The 20,865-nt window shown below is 45.2% G+C and overlaps 1 protein-coding gene across 4 annotated transcripts in view; it reads left to right on the top strand.

Annotated features, from left to right (window-relative positions):
• The window catches only part of EXOC4 (exocyst complex component 4), a 281,528-nt gene that overhangs the window by 64,335 nt on the left and 196,328 nt on the right, over window positions 1-20,865 (top strand). For all 4 annotated transcript variants that reach the window (XM_039324739.1, XM_039324738.1, XM_039324737.1 and 1 more), the window contains one exon: window positions 4,084-4,261. In XM_039324739.1, the coding sequence (XP_039180673.1) occupies window positions 4,084-4,261 (178 nt within the window). The remainder of the gene's footprint in view (window positions 1-4,083; window positions 4,262-20,865) is intronic.

Here is a 20,865-nt window from a genome sequence, read left to right as displayed (position 1 = left end):
GGGCAGAGACAGCCTGGACAATTCCTATTGGCTTTTGAAAGCCAATAGAATTAGACTCTATTCAAGAGAGTCTATTCTATTGGCTTTCAAAAGCCAATAGAATAAAAGGGAGTAGCACAGCTAAGGAAAAGGGGGAAAAAAATGGCGGACTGCGTTGTTTGGCGACCCCCGTGAAATGGTTGTTTGACCTCAAATGGGGTCCCGACCCACAGGTCGAGAATCACTGGCTTAGACGGAACAACGGGACAGGACCAGATTTAAAGGCCTGAGAAAAACTGGAAAATATTTTAATGGGTGTGAGCGGAGGTACTTCCGAAGCCCTTTTCAGAACATTTGGAAGGAATTGTAAAATTTTCTGTTAGCTGCGAAATACTATAACAACAACAACAACAATAATGTTGGAAGGGATCTTGGAGATCATCTAGTCCAGCCCCCTGCTCAGGCAGGAAACCCTATACCATTTCGGACAAATGGCTGTCCAGTCTCTTCTTAAAAACTTCCAGTGTTGGAGCATTCACCACTTCTGGAGGCAGGTGGTTCCACTGGTTATTTGTTCTCACTGCCAGGAAATTTCTCCTTAGTTCCAGGTTGCTTCTCTCCTTGGTTAGTTTCCATCCGTTGCTCCTTGTCCTGCCTTCAGGCACTTTGGAGAATAGCTTGACTCCCTCTTCTTTGTGGCAGCCCCTGAGATATTGGAAGACTGCTATCCTGTCCCCCCTCGTCCTTCTTTTCATTAAACTGGACATACCCAATTCCAGCAACCGTTCTTCATATGTTTTAGCCTCCAGTCCCCTGATCAACTTTGTTGCTCTTCTCTGAACTCTTTCTAGAGTCTCAACATCTTTTCTACATCATGGTGACCAAAACTGGATGCAGTATTGAAAGTGTGGCCTTACCAAGGCATTGTAAAGTAGTATTAGTGATCCTGATTCTATCCCTCTGTGAATGCAGCCTAGCACTGTGTTGGCTTTTTTGGCAGCTGCAGTGCACGGCTGGCTCGTCCTGTGGTCATGTGACCACATTTTGCCCCCCCCCCCAAAAATAATAAAAAAATGGATTTGCACTTGGGACCACCACATTTGCTGAACTATCTCTGCAAAAAAGAAAAGTCATAAAATCAGGTTGGTCATTGACCGCCCCCATTTGCAGCTGTAATGGTCATAACTTCATAAACTGCCCATATCTCTATTACAGTTGTAGCTCAAGGACTACCTCACAGTCGTAACTTGAGACTCCCTATCGCATAAAACGGCGTCCTCCTCGTACATTTAAAACACACATGATGAAAGGAAATCTTCCTCTCTATAAGTGCTCTAAGTAAGAAATATCTGTTTTATTTGTTTAGAATAATGAGCAGAATGCCTTTGAAAGGCAGATGGGAAGACCCGTGTAAAGTTGCCCTTTATATCCTACAAGACATTGGTAATTATTTTGTGTAACAATGCATAATAATCTCCAGTAATGTTACATTATGTATAATTTAACCTATTGTGCATGGAGGACATGATGGATGTTAGAAATTAATATGCGACTGCAAACGAATGAATCTTAACGCCAGCAACGGAGCCCTTTGGTTCTCTAAAATCTATAAGGATAAAAAAAGAAAGAAAGAAAGAAATGAATAGAGTTTTCAGAAGCCGTGGTCAAAAAAAGGAGCTTGAATTAGTAAGGTTTTCTGAGGTATGTAATTTATTACACGTGTGGCATAATGTGGAATTTATAGGTCTGACTTTGTTCGCTGATACTCTACTTGTTTCAGTGATAAATACTGTTACATAACAACATTAATTAATTTACTGGTTGCTTTTAGCACTGAGTTAGATTTATTGCTCTCAAAATACAGGGCATTGCCCTCGGTAGCGCACAGAATACATATTATTAGCTGCCCATAGTTGTTGGGGGTTGGGTAGCATACAGATTTAATACTGCTAAATATCACACTATCCTACTTTTGATTTCAAGGGAAAGAGGCACAGGAGATAATGTTATATGGTTCACCAATATTAATCTCTGAGGGAAAAGATTAATCTCTCAGGGAGCCAGTTTGGTCTAGAAGCCAGGAGACGGTGAGTTCTAGTCCTGCCCTAGGCATGAAAACTGGCTGGGTGGGGCAATCGCCCAGGAGACGGTGAGTTCTAGTCCTGCCTTAAGCATGAGAGCCAGCTGGATGGGTCAGTCGCCCAGAAGACGGTGAGTTCTAGTCCCGCTTTAGGCCTGAAAACTGGCTAGGTAGGTCAATTGCCCAGGCGATGGTGAGTTCTAGTCCCGACTTAGGCATGAAAACTGACTGGCTGGGTCAGTCACCCAGGAGACAGTGAGTTCTAGTCCAGCCTTAGGCATGAAAACTGGCTGGATGGGTCAATTGCCTAGGAGACTGTGAGTTCTAGTCCTGACTTAGGTATGAAAACTGGCTGGATGGGTCAATCGCCCAGGAGACGGTGAGTTCTAGTCCCTCCTTAGGCACAAAAAACTGGCTGGGTGATCAATCGCCCAGGCGATGATGAGTTCTAGTCCCACCTTAAGCATGAAAACTGGCTGGGTGGGTCAGTTGCCCAGGCAACAGTGAGTTCTAATCCTGACTTAGGTATGAAAACTGGCTGGGTGAGTCAATTGCCCAGGCGAAGGTGAGTTCTAGTCCCGACTTAGGCATGAAAACTGACTGGCTGGGTCAGTCACCCAGGAGACAGTGAGTTCCAGTCCCTCCTTAGGCACGAAAACTGGCTGGGTGGGTCAGTTGCCCAGGCGACGGTGAGTTCTAGTCCCGCCTTAGGCATGAAAACTGACTGGTTGGGTCAGTCGCCCAGGAGACGGTGAGTTCTAGTCCCTCCTTAGGCACGAAAACTGGCTGGGTGATCAATCGCCCAGGCGACGGTGAGTTCTAGTCCCGCCTTAAGCATGAAAGCTGGCTGGGTGGGTCAGTTGCCCAGATGACGGTGAGTTCTAGCCCCGCTTAGGCATGAGAGCCAGCTAGGTGGCTTTGGATTGGTTATCTTTGGGCTTCCCGGTTATGGCATACATTCCCCAATTCCACCAGCTTCTGACTTGAAACTGGGATTGTACGAAGGATCTGAACGATTTATCTTCCACTCCAAATTAACGACAGTCCCCACTTCGTTGTGGCTCTTTAAAGAAATTAAAATCGTTTTATTACCGCACCCTTTCAGTCACGGGGGACCGACTCTGGGTCCCTATCTTGGGTTTTATCTCTGCTTTTAATGTGGCTTTTTGGTTTTGATATTGATAGGGATTTAATTCTTTATTACTATGGTTTTGGGGTGCGTTTTCAAGGGACAACTGGACTTCCTTTGTTTTTCCTTGGAAGACGTTTCCCTTCTCATCCGAGACGCTTGATCGGTTCTGACCGAATGATGGGGAATGGAAGGACTTATATTCCTTGCATCTGGTCATCTGGTCATTAGTACTCTCTCTGAGAGTCGTTCAGGCCACTGGGAGATTTATCTGTGCCCTCAGAGTCACCCGAATAGTGCAAATAACAGGTGTGGAACAAGGCCCCTAGAACAGTGGTTCTCCACCTGTGGGTCCGGACCCCATTTGGGGTCGAACGACCATTTCACAGGGGTCGCCAAACAACACAGTCCGCCATTTTTCCCCCCCTTTTCCTTAGCTGTGCTCCTCCCTTTTATTCTATTGGCTTTTGAAAGCCAATAGAATAGACTCTCTTGAATAGAGTCTAATTCTATTGGCTTTCAAAAGCCAATAGGAATTGTCCAGGCTGTCTCTGCCCTGCTGAGCCCGCCAAAAGTCCCAGTCTGCAAACGGTGCTGCACCAGTTGAGTAGTCCTCGACTTACGACTGGTTGAGCAGTCCTCGACTTACGACCGGTTGGGGGTCGCAGCATTAAAAAGGTTGAGAACCACTGCCCTAGACTTTTTTGGGATCAGAAAGAGACACAGATAGACAGATAGAAAGCAGATACATAAATAGAAGAGAGATAGAGGCATGATGGGTAGATGGGTGGATGGATGAATGAATAAATAGAAGACTGTCGGACACATAGACAGATCGATTTGAAAAACTCAGCGAGTGAAGTAATCAAAGAGCTTCTCCCATTTCAAATTCTAGGTTACTTTTGGAGCTGCTGGAACTTCTCTTTGACAAATTCAACGCCGTGGCCGCTGCTCACGCCGTCGTCCTAGGACATCTCCAGCAGACGGTGTCGCCTCCTGCCAGCCAGTATGATGGCGACATTAAGTTGTACGACATGGCGGACGTATGGGTGAAGATCCAAGACGTCTTGCAGGTAAGAAACTCCCACAAATATATATATTGCTCCTCGAAGCACGAAGCTGAAAACACCAGCCTGAAGATGACGAATGGGACTTCATCGAAACGTTGCCAATACACTTCCCAGGGAGACTTTCCCCACTCCCTGCATTGCCGGGACGTATTACAATTGGGTTGCGAAGGTTTCCGCCCTTGTTTTACAGCGTTGTCGTCTTCTGGGTGAGGAGAACAGGGCTTAAAATGCGGGTGCTAGGAAAACCGGATTTCTGCGCATTACAGCTGAGATGCTACAGGAAGGCCTAATGCAGAAAGTCCGGATGTTCTAGTCCAGGGGTCTTTAAACTTGGCCCTTTTAGGACTTGTGGGCTTCAACTCCCAGAATTCCTCAGCCAGCGTGCCTGACTGAGGAATTCTGGGAGTTGAAGCCCACAAGTCATCAAAGGGCCAAGTTTGAAGACCGCTGGCTTATATGGTCCATGCTGGCTGAGGAATTCTGGGAGTTGAAGTCCACAGGTCATAAACAGGCCAAGTTTGAAGACCCCTGGCTTACATGGTCCATGCTGACTGAGGAATTCTGGGAGTTGAAGTCCACAGGTCATAAACAGGCCAAGTTTGAAGACCCCTGGCTTACTTGGTCCATGCTGACTGAGGAATTCTGGGAGTTGAAGTCCACAGGTCATAAACAGGCCAAGTTTGAAGACCCCTGGCTTACTTGGTCCATGCTGACTGAGGAATTCTGGGAGTTGAAGTCCACAAGTCATGAAAGGGCGAAGTTTGAAGACCCCTGGCTTACATGGTCCATACTGGCTGGGGAATTCTGGGAGTTGAAGTGCACAAGTAATCAAAGGGCCGAGTTTTGAAGACCCCTGCTCTAGTATAAAATGGACCAGCTGTTCAGATAATTTTTCAGAAGGGGACGAGCTGGCAAAATAAAGCCAGGTCATCTTGCTTCCATGTACCACTCCATCCTGATATGATTATATTATATTCAGAGAAGAACACAGATAACACCTTCGCTCTGTGAAATGCATTGGGTGCCCATTTGCTTCTGAGTTCAATTCAAAGTGTTGGTTGTGCCCTCCTACATGGCATGTTTTTGCCCTGTCCCGTTGACCCGTCCCAGCCAGTCAAGCAGGGAAGACATATTGCAGACCCCATCAGTTAAAGCATTCCAACTGGGGAGGTCAAGGAAGAGAGGCTTCTCTGCCGTTGTCCACACCCTATGGCAGTGGTTCTCAACCTTTTTAATGCTGCAACCCCAACTGGTCGTAAGTCGAGGACTACTCAACCGGTCGTAAGTCGAGGACTACTCAACGGGTGCAGCACCGTTTGCAGACTGGGACTTTTGGCGGGCTCAGCAGGGCAGAGACAGCCTGGACAATTCCTAGTGGCTTTGGAAAGCCAATAGAATTAGACTCTATTCAAGAGAGTCTATTCTATTGGCTTTCAAAAGCCAATAGAATAAAAGGGAGTAGCACAGCTAAGGAAAAGTGGGAAAAAATGGCAGACTGCGTTGTTTGGCGACCCCCGTGAAATGGTCGTTCGACCCCAAATGGGGTCCCGACCCACAGGTGGAGAACCACTGCCCTATGGGATATTCTCCCCCCCCCGGAGGTGAGGCGGACCCCCAGTCTCCTGACCGTCGCAAAAAAGAATCAAAACGTGGCTGTGCAGCTTTGCGCGTGGCACTCAAGGGACGGGCCGTGGGACTGGCTGGTGTCCTGAGAGCCCTCCCTCCGCCTCTTGAGTAGTTTTACCAGCATTTAATCCTCCTCGTACAATGGTAAATTTTTATCCATTGCTTTTATTTTTTTAACATTTTATTGTATACCACGCATGATCCCCCTCTGAGGGAGACAAGCAGTTCAAAAATGTGAATACTAAGTAAAATAAATAGCCCGGCTGTAATTTACTAAGGGGACTGAAGTGGATCCCGATTTCTCAATTTTTAGCCTTAGTCAGTGTGGTTTAGTCAGTTATAGGGTTTCCTGCCTGAGCAGGGGGTTGGACTAGATGACCTCCAAAGTCCCTTCTAACATCATTTATTTATTTATTTATTTATTTATGAATGAGACTTATATACTGCTTTAAGTGCAAGCACTCTCTAAGCGATGTACACCAGTAAGCAATGTATATATATATTTACATTGCCCCCAACAATCTGGGTCCTCATTTTACCTACCTCAGAAGGGTGGAAGGCTGAGTCAACCTTGAGCCGGTGAGATTTGAACCGCTGACCTGCTGAACACAGTCAGCTAAAGTGGCCTGCAATACTGCACTCTAACTGCTGCGCCACCTCGGCTCATGATAATGATGATGATGATTAACGAAGAGAAAGACAAGGGGGGACATGATAACAGTATTCCAATATCTCAGGGGCTGCCATAAAGAAGAGGGAGTCAAGCTATTTTCCAAAGCCCTTGAAGGCAGGACAAGAAGCAACGGGTGGAAACTAATCAAGGGGAGAAGCAACCTAGAACTAAGGAGAAACTTCCTGACAGTTAGAACAATGAATCAGTGGAACAACCTGCCTCCAGAAGCGGTGAATGCTCCAACACTGGAAGTCTTTAAGAAGAGACTGGACAGCCATTTGTCCGAAATGGTGTAGGGTTTCCTGCCTCAGCAGGGGGTTGGACTAGATGACCTCCAAGGTCCCTTCCAACTTTACTACTATGATTATTACATGATGATGATGATGATGTCTGACACATTGTCTTTATAGGAGCGGGGGTTAGCTGTGTCCCAGACATTTTGATTAAGCTGGTGTTTAGGTACAATATTTCAGACAAAAAGGTGCAGCATCAAAAGCAGAGCAAGGTTTTCAGCTTGGACAATTTTGTGCCCAGCACAGTGGTGAGAATGTGAGAGGCCTTCTGGACAAACCAGTAAATAGTGGTTGATTACAGGTGGGCTTCAAATCAGAAGCAAAAAGGTACAACAAAATAAACCCGGATAGGGACCTTGTCCCAGGATCGTTGCAATTTAAAGTTCAGTTTGGCAGGGCAGGGAAAAGAGAGAGATGTCGAAAAAATGCAAATGTTAACGCGCCGGTGGTGAAAATGAACGAATATTAGATACTGAAGCGTTGGTTTCTGTCCGAGATGAGGTTTGAGGCTTGCAGGAAATAAATTCTTAATAAGATAGCAGATTGATAATTGCTTAATTAGATGGCCCAATTCACGTGGGAACGTTGAGGAATAAGAGTGCTCTTCTTTTCACTTAAAATCCATGATTAAATGCATGAGATGCATTTTGCTCTCCAAATGCACAGAGGACCTTCCTAAGTTTGTACTCTGAACATGAAGTCTTTTGCACGTGAATGAAGGCGAATATACGAAATCCACAAGTCATCAAAGGGCCAAGTTTGAAGACCCCTGGCTTATATGGTCCATGCTGGCTGAGGAATTCTGGGAGTTGAAGTCCACAAGTCATCAAAGGGCCAAGTTTGAAGACCCCTGGCTTATATGGTCCATGCTGGCTGAGGAATTCTGGGAGTTGAAGCCCACAAGTCATCAAAGGGCCAAGTTTGAAGACCCCGGGCTTATATGGTCCATGTTGGCTGAGGAATTCTGGGAGTTGAAGTCCACAAGTCCTAAAAAGGCCAAGTTTGAAGGTCCCTGGCTTATATGGTCCATGCTGGCTGAGGAATTCTGGGAGTTGAAGTCCACAAGTCATCAAAGGGCCAAGTTTGAAGTCCCCTGGCTTACATGGCCCACGCTGGCTGAGGAATTCTGGGAGTTGAAGTCCACAAGTCATCAAAGGGCCAAGTTTGAAGACCCCTGGCTTACATGGCCCACGCTGGCTGAGGAATTCTGGGAGTTGAAGTCCACAAGTCATCAAAGGGCCAAGTTTGAAGACCCCTGGCTTATATGGTCCTTGCTGGCTGAGGAATTCTGGGAGTTGAAATCCACAAGTCATCAAAGGGCCAAGTTTGAAGACCCCTGACTTAAACGGGTGTGCATATGAGCTGTTCCGTCTTGTTCCAGCGAAGAGAGCACACAATGACGGAAGTCCATTATAGGAAAGGAAGTCTGATTCTGTGTTATACACTGTTAAGGATAAGATTGCCTGCTGCATTTTGTTTCAAGCCGAAAACAACCAATGATGCATTGGCGGGGAAGCAGGAAAACATTCTCCACTCGTTGAAATAAAAGAGCTCTCTTTTATATAAACATTGTGCTTCCCGGCATGTGGAGTGAGACGCAGGACAGAGAGATGATGACGAGTGATTGACACAAGTGACAGAACTTTGACTATGCAGGCGGTATAGACCTCAGGGATTAAGCACCCTGCTTTTCTCAAAGATGGGAGGGTCCTCTAGAAAATTCTCGTCATTTGCCAGAATTGTTATAATCCTCCTACAACCCAGGGAAGATCAAAATGGGGAAAGCTGATCTGAACTGATCAGCACGCTGGCTGAGGAATTCTGGGGGTGGAAGTCCACAAGCAAGGGTCTTTATACTTGGCCCTTTTATGACTTGTGGACTTCAACTCCCAGAATTCCACAGCCAGGAATAAAAGGGCCACGTTTGAAGACCCCGGGCTTATATGATCCATGCTGGCTGAGGAATTATGGGAGCTGAAGTCCACAAGTCATAAAAGGGTCACGTTTGAAGACCCCTGGCTTATATGGTTCATGCTGGCTGAGGAATTCTGGGAGTTGAAGTCCACAAGTCATCAAAGGGCCAAGTTTGAAGACCCCTGGCTTATATGGTCCATGCTGGCTGAGGAATTCTGGGAGTTGAAGTCCACAAGTCATAACAGGGCCAAGTTTGAAGACCCCTGGCTTATATGGTTCATGCTGGCTGAGGAATTCTGGGAGTTGAAGTCCACAAGTCATAACAGGGCCAAGTTTGAAGACCCCTGGCTTATATGGTTCATGCTGGCTGAGGAATTCTGGGAGTTGAAGTCCACAAGTCATAACAGGGCCAAGTTTGAAGACCCCTGGCTTATATGGTTCATGCTGGCTGAGGAATTCTGGGAGTTGAAGTCCACAAGTCATCAAAGGGCCAGGTTTGAAGACCCCTGGCTTATATAGTCCATGCTGACTGAGGAATTCTGGGAGTTGAAGTCCACAAGTCACCAAAGGGCCAAGTTTGAAGATCCCTGAATTAGAGGATGACTCCATTTGGGAACTGCAGATTTAATACATTAACGTTTTTCCGTTTGAAAGGGGGCTTGACGGTAATTAATTTCTCGCTTGCTCAAAGTTAGAATACACGTTGAAGAGACCGTTTGAACTTTTTTTTTTTGCTATCCTTTGCTGTTTGCCGAGAAAACAACCCCGATGGAAAATCAATTTATCATCACGGGGAGGAATGTCATCCGCATATTGTTGAGCCCACTAAATTTTCCCTTTGAAACCTTTCCCCCCCCAATTCTAATAGCAATATCAAGATTAAGAGATGAACACTCTTAACCCTTGACTCGTTTTGATATTTTTCTCTTTCCAAACGAATAACCTGAAGACTTTTGAAAAGAGTGGTACCGGGGGAAAAAAACCCACAATTCTGACAGGTGGGGTTTGACTTTGCGTGTGTCTGAATCTTTTCCAAACATTGATGCGGGGCCTGTGCTTGTGAGCAGATGGGACTTGTGGGTAGGAAACGGGCGAAGAAGCAACTGTCACGATTAGTGTAATCACGCCTACGCGGTGTGTGCTGTACCCTCACAGACGCATTCTCCAGCTCGGAGTTCGTATGTTGCAAAAAAAAGCTCCTATCCTGTTAACCCTGCTTATTTTTGTAAGCGTTTATTTGATTTTTTTTAGGAGTTGTTTTTTTTTTAAAGGAGATGGGTTTCACAATATCTTTAAAAGATACGAATGGTGAGAGGTCTTCAGAAACGAGCAGGTGGGAGAAAAGTGTAAAAGAGGGGGAAACTGAACTATGGACAGTCAGACTTCATAATTTGATTGTCTCTTCTTCTTTTTAAACAACTTCTTGAGTCAGATGAAATTCAGTGGTGAAAAAAGCAAGGTTCTACGTTTAGGCAAGAAAAACCAAATGCACAGGTATAGTAATGCAGGGGTTCTCAACCTTGGCAACTTTAAGACTTGTGGACTTCAGCTCCCAGAATTCCTCAGCCAGCTTTGCTGGCTGAGGAATTCTGGGAACTGAAGTCCACAAGTCTTAAAGTTGCCAAGGTTGAGAATCCCTGGTATAGGGGGTACCTTGCTCAATAGTAGCAACTGTGAGAGGGATCTCTGAGTCCTAGTGGACAATCATTTAAACAGGAGCCAGCCGTGTGCTGCAGCTGCCAAAAAGGCCAATATAGTGCTAGGCTGCATTAACAGGGGGAAAGAATCAAGATCAGGTGAAGTGTTAATACCACTTTACAAGGCCTTGGTAAGGCCACGCTTGGAATCCTGCATCCAGTTTTGCTCGCCACGATGTAAAAAAGATGTTGAGACTCTAGGAAAGAGTGCAGAGAAGAGCAACAAAGATGATCAGGGGACTGGAGGCTAAAACATAGGAAGAACGGTTGCTGGAATTGGGTATGTCTAGTTTAACAAAGAGAGGAACGAGGGGGTGACATGATAGCAGTGTTCCAGTATCTCAGCCATTTGTCCCAAATGGTATAGGGTTTCCTGCCTGAGCAGGGGGTTGGACTAGATGACCTCCAAGATCCCTTCCAACTTTATGATGGTGATGATGATGGTGATGATGATGATGTCTATGGAAGTTCTCCATCATCCAGATCATGGTTGTCCCAAAAGTGCTTTTACAAAAGGCAGTTGGACTTTCTGGTTTTTTTTTTTTTTTCCTTGAAAACATTTCGGAAGCCAATCGGCACCCAGTGCAACTCCCGCAACGGAGGCGACAACATGTCCAAATCTAGGCTTGCACAAAAGCCACGTTGAACCAATCGAAGCTTGCGGATATTTTTCAAGGGCAGCCACCACACAGAACGCACATACGAAAGATGACGAGAGCTGTGTAGGACACAAACTAGGACATAAATCCTTATTTTGGAGAGAATGAATACTTTCCTTCTGCGAAGACCGAGAAGTGCCCCAAAATACTAATTCTGCTACAAAGCAGCATGAAAAAGTTGTCATTATACGGACCGAAATATACTCAGGAAGTGACTCATGCCGTGTTTTTATGGCATGAAAATTTCTTTCGGAAAAAAAAGCAATCGTCTTTTTTTTTGGGGGGGGGGGATCTTCAAATCTGCCACATTGCTGCCCTTGAAAATGCCAAACGCTGCGCACTCATTAACACAATTCTTCCATTTAATTGAGAAGGATAGCTAGCCGGGAGAGATTGACAGGTCTTGCGGCTAGAAAAAGCAGGATGAACAAAATAATACTCTGGAGGCGTAGGGGGCTCTTTAATCTGAAGTTTTTTAAACGTAGCCCTTATATGTTTGATTTTTTTTTCTCTCCCTGTTTGTCTCTGCTACTGCTTCAACAAGCTAACCTTGAGCAACTTAACTTTTTTTTTTTTTTTAGATCAGGTAACTTGAAGCCCTTATTGGCAGAAAAGTTAAAACAGGGCAAGTTAGAGAATGACTTTTCACACTGTAGTAACTTTCCTGCCTCTAAAACAGTGCAAACTCCCTTAAAAGTAAGATTTTTTTCAATAATTCCGATCTACTATATACGCATCCTGAAATATTTTCATCCAGTCTGGGAAATACAGAATAATTCTTTTCACTCAGATGCATTCCCAAGTGATTTATTTAGAGAACAGTTCTGGACTGTACACGCTATTCCTTGAGTGAATATGTAATAATAATAATAATAATAATAATAATAATAATAATAATAATAATAATAATTGCCATTAGTCAATTGCAAAAGGCGGCCTTACTAGGAGCTGCTTCCATCCTGCAACGATATCTGTAATACCATCAAACATCCACATCTGCCTATCCCAGGTCCTGGGTAAGGACTCGATAGGTAGACAAAATGCCAAATCCAGTCTGAACATCTGGCTAACTGTGCGATGATCCATAATAATAATAATAATTTGGTATTAATAGTTCACTTGGTGGCCCGTTCATAATAACGTTCGTGGTCTTTGACTTGGGAAAGAGGGATTTCTCCCCAATCCGTGTCATGTACACGTGGTCCTCAGCTTGCAACCATAATGGAGTTTGGCCATCAAGGTTATAAGTCGTCACGGCCAGAAACTGGGTCACCCACGTGACCGACATGATCCTGTGACCTTTCTCGTCATTGTTATGGTGGTCATAAAGCGGATGCTGTGGTTGTTAAAAAAAAAAGGAAGTAAATGCTGATTTTCAGCAAAACCACTATAAAACGTGTCCATCAAGGTGCTGTAAACAGTCATAAATGGAGGACGGTTGCCAAACACTTAGTCATGTGACTACAGGGGAGGGGGTGGTGGTGGCTGTCTTAACTTCAGAACTGGGTTGTAAGCAGTGACAATTAGGGCCTATTCTATGACAATTAGAAAGACTGTCTTACAAAATCTGTGGGGCTGCCCCAAAGAAGAGGGAGTCAAGCTATTTTCCAAGGTGCCTGAAGGCAGGACAAGAAGCAACGGATGGAAACTAACCAAGGAGAGAAGCAACCTAGAACTAAGGAGAAATTTCCTGACACTTAGAACAATTAACCAGTGGAACAACCTGCCTCCAGAAGCGGTGAATGCTCCAACACTGGAAGTTTTTAAGAAGAGACTGGACAGCCATTTGTCTGAAATGATATAGGCCAGGGGTAGGCAACCTTGGCCCTTTTATGACTCGTGGACTTCAACCCCCAGAATTCCTGAGCCAGCCATGCTGAGGGGAAAGGGAGAGGTTTCCAAGCTGAGCCATGCTGGCTCAGGAATTCTGGGAGTTGAAGTCCACCAGTCATAAAAGAGCCAAGGTTGCCTACCCCTGGTCTAGGAGGCTCACCGCTTAGGACTTAGGACAGGGGTAGGCAACCTTGGCCTTTTTTGACTCGTGGACTTCAACTCCCAGAATTCTTGAGCCAGCCTGGCTCATCATGGAAACCTCTCCCTTTCCCCTCAGCACGGCTGGCTCAGGAATTCTGGGAGTTGAAGTCCACGAGTCATAAGAGAGCCAAGGTTGCCTACCCCTGGTCTAGGGTCTCCCGTCTGAGCAGGGGGCTGGACAAGAAGACCTCCAAGGTCCCTTCCAACTCTGTTATTCTTTTATTTTCTTTTTTTAATAGAGGATGAAAGAAGTCGATATGAAAAAAAGCTTTTTTTTTTGCACATTATGAGTGCCATATGAATGATTGATAAGAATAGCCATCCCTGGTTCCTTCCCATTTGGGAAAAAAAAAAAGCACAATGTTAGATACAAAAATGATTAACTTTTTTTTTTTTGGTCCATTGGTAGAATCTCCCATCAGGAAGGCATCAGAAAATGCCGTCTACGCCTTGAATGCAGAAATCATATTAATTTTAAGCACCATTAGAGATGCAAGAGGGAAAAAGAAAAACTGTTCATCAAATGGGAAAGGACTAAATTAGTAAAGGATTCCTTTTTTTTTTTTAATTTCAAGGTTCAGAAGAATACTACAAATAATGGAGTTCTTCCTTTTTGTTTTGTGCAGTGGGGGGAAAAAAAATAAAAAGCCTCTATGGAAACTTGTTCATTTTGTCCCCGTAAATTAAAGCCCATTTATATTATTGTCATGCTTGCAATTCTCATGTGAAATCACAGCCGAAGAAACATATAGCAAGAAGTAATTTTTTTTTTCCTCCCTGAAAAGTTTACACTGTTGAAAGAAACATGGAAAAAGGCTGGGCTTTTCTAAGCCATCACGTGATTTTGGTTTTGTGTGTGTGTGTGTGTGTGTGTGTGTGTGTGTGTGTGTGTGTTGGACTCAGCCAGTGTTATGTGTGAATGCAGTTTTACTGGCTTGTTTAATAAACCAGGATTCATTTTGTAGTTTTGTGCATCGTGTTTGTCCAGTGACTGAATGGAAGGGAACAGGTCATTGGTCAGAGAATAGAATAGAATAGAATAGAATAGAATAGAAAATATGGAATGGAATGGAATGGAATAAAATATGGAATGGAATGGTAAAGAATAGAATAGAATAGAATAGAATAGAATAGAATAACAGAGTTGGAAGGGACCTTGGAGATCATCTAGTCCAACCCCCTGCTCAGGCAGGAAACCCTATACCATTTCAGACAAATGGCTGTCCAGTCTCTTCCTTGAAACTTCCAGTGTTGGAGCGTTCACCACTTCTGGAGGCAGGTGGTTCCTCTAGTTGTTAAGACACTAGGCTAGAAAGCAGGAGACCACAAATTCAAGATCTACCTTAGACATGAAAGCTGGGTGGGTGACTTTGATCCAATCACCAGAAGACAGTGAGTTTTAGTCCCGCCTTAGGCATGAAAGCCAGTTCGGTGACCTTGGTCCAATCAACAGGAGATTATGAGTTCTAGTCCCACTTTAGGCCTGAAAGCCAGCTGGGTGACTTTGGGCCAATCATCAGGAGGTGGTGAGTTCTAGTCCTGCCTTAGGCATGAAAGCCGGATGGGTGCCTCTTGGCCAATCACCAGGAGACGTTGAGTTCTAGTCCCGCCTTAGGCATGAAAGCTGGGTGGGTGACTTTGGGCCAATCACCAGGAGACAGTGAGTTCTAGTCCCACCTTAACTATAAAAGCCAGTTGGGTGATTTTGAGCCAGTCGCTCAGGCCCAAATCACCTCACAGGGTTGTTATTGTGGGGCAAAGAGGAAGAGGAAGTTGTGTTGGATATGTTTGCCAGCTTGATTTATTTATAAAATAATAGAAGCAGGATACAAATACATACATACATACATACATACATACATACATACATACATACATACATACATAGCAAACTGAGACAGGATTGTTGTGATTTGTGAGTCAAGCCCCATCTTCAAATCAAACAATGACATTTTGGTCTTTTCCTCATCATGTCAGAGACTACATTGCTTTCAGAAACAAGGGATATTTTACCCATTTGGTGAGTTAAATTAGGATATACAGACCATTCATTAAAATAGGTTCCCTTTGAAATGAGGGCTGGTTCACCCTGTGAATCCGATTTACATCTCAGAATGAAACTTAAGCCAGAAAAGTATCTCTGACTTGTGATTGAATTAAACTTTTTTTAAAAAAAAAACATAAGAGTACAGAAAGTAGTATAATATTTGACTTCAAAATCTCAGTTTTGCTTGGAACGTAGTAACGCGAGCAGATGAGTGGGCCAAATCAGGGTGACTTTCCTGGTTAATACAGCAACGTTGGAAGCCTGTGACTAAAAAGGACACTGAAGGAAGATTTAGCCACGTGAGACAGTAACACAATCAACAGCATGGAATAATGGTAAATGCTTGAGGAAATGACACCAACAATGTGAATCAGGAAATCATTATAATAAGGGAATAATGACAGAAAATGAAGTTTCCGATTGAGAAATCACAAAATTATGTATTATTGTTATCGTTCTGCTTCCTATCAATACCTCATCTAGTCCATTCAGATACAAAGCTGCCTACATAACATAACAGAATTGGAAGGGACCTTGGCGATCATCTAGTCCAACCCCCTGCTCAGGCAGGAAACCCTATACACCATTTCGGACAAATGGCTGTCCAGTCTCTTCAGTGTTGGAGCATTCACCGCTTCTGGAGGCAGGTTGTTCCACTGGTTAATTGTTCTCACTGTCAGGAAGTTTCTCCTTAGTTCTAGGTTGCTTCTCTCCTTGATTAGTTTCCATCCGTTGCTTCTTGTCGCTTTGGAGAATAGCTTGACTCCCCCTTCTTTGGGGCAGCCCCACAGATTTTCCAAGACAGTCTTCCTAATTGTCATAGAATCATAGAATTGTATGCCTAGAAGGGACCTCAGAGGTCTTCTAGTCCAACCCCCTGCCCAAAGCAGGAGTCCTTAGGCTGGGGTAGACAACCTTGGCTCTTTTATGACTGGTGGACTTCAACTCCCAGAATTCCTGAGCCAGCTATGCTGAGGAGAAAGAGAGAGGTTTCCAACTGAGCCATGCTGGCTGAGGAATTCTGGGAGTTGAAGTCCACCAGTCATAAAAGAGCCAAGGTTGCCTAACCCTGGCCTAAGTCCTCCTGTTCTAAGCGGTGAGCCTCCTAGACCAGGGGTAGGCAACCTTGGCTCTTTTATGACTGGTGGACTTCAACTCCCAGAATTCCTCAGCCAGCATGGACCATATAAGCCAGAGGTCTTCAAACTAACTAACCCTAACACACACACACACCCCACGAAACTGCCAAAGTGATGAACGAACGCAGACTTGGAATTGTTTTCCCCTGTGAGCTACTGAGGATAATTTACCTTGTGTTGGGTTTGAGGTCTTCCCGTCCAGGGTGTGGTGCTGCGGGAAGGAATTAGCGGTGCCAAGCAACCCCCCCCCCCTCCGCGTCCGTATATGGGGCTTTTGTGGTTGAGGGCTGTGGATCTGGAGTGCAAGAGAAGGACGTGGGGTGGAGAGTAAAGAGGGTGGCCTTGACAGAGAGAAGGAAGAGCCGTTGCCATGGGAACATGGAGCTCAACCTGGGAAAAACCCAGATGAGGATGGAGGACCAGGAAGATGTTTCAGGCAGGAACAATCCCCCCCCCCCCAATTTGAATGAATACAGAAAGAGGAAGGGAGAGAGCACATTCACACGTGCCAAATTCTGATCCTTCCTTCCTTCCTTCCTTCCTTCCTTCCTTCCTTCCTTCCTTCCTTCCTTTTTTTCCTTTCCCCTCTTTCTCTCCCTCTCCCTCATTTTCTTCCTCCCTCCCTCCCTCCCTCTCCCTCCTTCCTTCCTTCCTTCCTTCCTTTCTTTCTTTCTTTCTTTCTTTCTTTCTTTCTTTCCTTCCCCCTCTTTTTCTCCCTCATTTTCTTCCCTCCCTCCCTCCCTTTTTTCCTTCCTTCTTTCTTTTTTTTCTCTTTCTTTCTTCTTTCTTTCTTTCTTTCTTTCTTTCTTTCTTTCTTTCTTTCTTTCTTTCCTTCCTTCCTTCCTTCCTTCCTTCCTTCTTTCTTTTCCTTCCTCACTTTCTTCCTTTTTCTCTCTCCCTCTTTTTCTTTCTTTCTTTCTTTCTTTCTTTCTTTCTTTCTTTCTTTCTTTCTTTCTTTCCTTCCTTCCTTCCCCCTCTTTATCTCTCTCCCTCTCCCTCATTTTCTTCCTCCCTCTCTCTCCCTCCCTCCCTCCTCTTTCTTTCCTTCCCCCTCTTTCTCTCTCTCTCCCCCTCTCCCTCCCTTCCTCCTCTTCCCCTTCCTTCCTTCCTTTCTCTTTCTCTTTCTCTTTCTCTTTCTCTCTCCCCCTCTCCCTCTCCTTCCTTCCTTCCTTCCTTCCTTCCTTCCTTCCTTCCTTCCTTCCTTCCTTCCTCATACCTTCCAATTGGAACAGAAGTGCAATACGGATAATTGGGGGGGTTGAAAGCCAAGTGGTATGAGAGATACTGAAAAAAAACTGGGTGGATTTAGCCTTCAGAAAAGACGCTTGAGAGCGTATAGAGTACCATGCTGTAACTACCCAAAGGGAGTGATTCTGAGCTGTTCCCTCTTTAAAATTCGAAGGCATGAACTTAGGACAGTTGCCGTGTCCTGGGGTCACGTGATCCCCTTTTGTGACTTTTGGACAAGCAGAATCAATGGGGGAAGCCAGATTCAGCAAACAGCCTTGTTACTAACTTAGCAACTTCACTTTAACAAGAGAGTGGCGAGGAAGGCCCTAAAATGGGGCAAAATTCACTCCACAAATGTTTCGCTTAACAGCGGAAATTCTGGACTCCGTTGTAGTTGTAAGTTGAGGACTCTCTGTGGAATCCAGGGATGGCAGCCTGGTTGCCTTGGAACAAGCCCCTGCTTAGTTTCCACCAAACAGGAAAACATGCCAGCAATGACAATTAGTTCTTGCTCCTGTTTTCCCTTTGGATACTCCTTTCATTCCACATTCTATCGTTCAGGCAGTCCTCCACTTACAACAGTTCATTTAGTGACCGTTCAAAGCTACGAAAGGGGGACTTCATGGCCGTTTCTCACACTCACGGCCGTTGCAGCATCCCCGGGGTCAGGTGATCAAAATCGGGACGCTTGGCAACCGACTCATATTTACGACAGCCGCCGTGTCCGGGTGGGGGCCTCACATGATCCCCTTTTAGCGACCTCCTGACACACCAAGTCCACGGGGAAGCCAGATTCGCTTAACGACCGTGCCACTAACTTAACGACGAGAAAGGTCGTAAAAGGCAACACTCGCTTAATAACCGTCCTTGCTTAGCCATGGACATTTTGGCCTCAATTTTGGGCCGTAAGTCGAGGACGCCCTGTGCCACGATCCTGTGGCAGGTTTTGTGTAACTTCCACCCCGTCTCTGCAACTCTGTCCGAATTCATTGAGGCATGAGCCTCAGCCGCTTTTAGCAGGAGATAGGAAGAAACCCACTTTGGGTGCTTTTATTTCACTTTATCAATTCATTCGCTTCACCTTACAAACAGAGGCGATGCTCAATTTAGTCTGAACAGCAGCATTTAATCTGCTTTTTAAGTTCCTTCTGAGAGCAGAGAGAGAAAAAGCAGGAAAGTGCTTTGATTTCCTAATTCCCTTCGCCCAGCTAGTTTTCTCCTAAGAAAGGTTGTGTAGGGGAAGTTTATGTGTAGGTGTGTGTTGTTTTCGTGTTGTTTCTGGTTTGGTCCGTGATGATATAATGCCCAGGGGGGCAGGAAACTAGAGGATAATTACGGGAGTGAGAAGTAAATTAGCTCTCTTTTTTTAAAAATTGAAAATACATCACAGCATCGCCTAAAGGGCGAAGCTACTAATGAAGCCAACACATTATGGCCCTTTAGTAAGTCTTTTGGAACTTACAGAAAGGGTCTTTTAAAAAACAAACCAACCTCTTTTAGTATTTTTATAAACAACTCAAAACAGTGCGTACACTTAATACTCTTCCCTCCTATTTTTCTCACAACATCAACCCTGCGAGGCGGGTTGTGCTGAGAGAGAGAGGGACCGGCCCAAAATCACTCAGCCAGCTTTCATGATTAAGGCAGGACTAGAACTCACTGTCTCCGGGCGATTGGCCCAAGGTCACCTAACCGGCTTTCATGTCTAACGTGAGACTAGAACTCACCGTCTCCTGGTAACTGGTCCAAAGTTACCAGCCAGCTTTTATGCTTAAGGCAGGACTAGAACTCACCATCTCCTGGTGATTGGCCCAAAGTCACCTAGCTTGCTTTCATGCTAAAGCAGGACTAGAATTGACCATTTCCTGGTACTTGGCCCAAAGTCACCCAGTTGGCTTTCATTCCTAAGGCAGGACTAGAACTCACCATCTCCTGGTGACTGGTCCAAAGTTACCAGCCAGCGTTTATGCTTAAGGCAGGACTAGAACTCACCGTCTCCTGGTGATTGGCCCAAACCCACCCAGCCGGCTTTCATGCCTAAAACAGGATTAGAACTCGCCATCTCCTGGTGATTGGCCAGAGTCACCTAGCCGGCTTTCACCCTTATGGCAGGACTAGAACTCACCGTCTCCTGGTGATTGGCCCAAACCCACCCAGCCGGCTTTGCTGCCTAAGGCGGGACTAGAACTCACCGTCTCCTGGTTTTCTAGCCTGGTGCCTTCGCCGCTAGACCAAATTGGCTCTTTGCAGCTTGCATGTCAGGTCCCACCGATGTGACCTGACGTTTTGCAGGTGTTCCCTCCTGCCTGCCGAAGATGTACATTTGTGTTAGGCGCCGCTGCCGAATCCCGATCTCGTTTCTCATCAAGGAATACCCACTTAGGGACCATTTTTCCCCTCTCCCCCCATTATAATTATGCAGATAGGAAGCCTCTGATTATGTTGCTCTTTATGTTGATTACCGGCATTATAAGGTTTGTGTTTTTGATTTTTTTTTCATTTCTTATTTTTTTTTCCGTTCCCATATAGCAATATCAAGTGCTTTGCCACCTGCCAAGCGTCAGCTCTTGGCACACTAGGGCAGATTAACTTCACCAGGGAAATGTTTAGGAGGGGGGGAAGGACAGAGCTGTAGGAATTATTATTATTTTTTTTTCCTCTGCCACCCCTTCCAATCTGACTGATTGTTTTCCTTGTTTTCCCTGCACAATTACGCTCCCCAGGTTAGTTCAAGAGGGTAATTTTTTGACACAAAAATGCAGGATTCCAGCGTGATTGAGCGTGGGGGAGGCATAAGCCCTACCAATCAAGGCAAAGGGAGAGGTGGGTTGTTTTTAAAAACTCAAGTGCAAAGAGCCCTTAGGGTCTTGTTGTTAAAATATTCCACAGCCTGGCAGCCCGGGAAAATAATGATTAAAAAACTGACTTGGTTCGCCAATCGGTTCCGTTTGGAAGGTTCCCTTTTGCTGTTGTGGTTTAGAGGTAAAATAGAAGAGGCTTGAGTTATCGCTACAGGTAGTCCTCGCTTTATGACCCCAAAATTTCTGTTGCTAAGCCAGTCCGTCGTTAAGTGAGGTTTGCCCTGTTTAACGACCTCCCTTGCCAGAGTTGTTAAGCGAATCGCCGCTGTTGTGAAGTTAGTCACACGGTCATTAAGAGAATCCAGCTTCCCCATTGACTTGGTTGTCAGACAGTCACAAAAGGACGGGGGGAATCGTGTGACTCCCGGGACGCTGAAACGTAAATGCGAGCCAGTTGCCGAGCGCCTTGAATTTTGATCACGGGACCATGAGGG

Source organism: Crotalus tigris, unplaced genomic scaffold (assembly GCF_016545835.1).
Source record: "Crotalus tigris isolate CLP2741 ecotype Arizona unplaced genomic scaffold, ASM1654583v1 scf7180000024308.805542, whole genome shotgun sequence".
Taxonomy (NCBI): Eukaryota; Metazoa; Chordata; class Lepidosauria; order Squamata; family Viperidae; genus Crotalus; species Crotalus tigris.
This window is presented reverse-complemented; position numbering and strand designations above follow the sequence as displayed.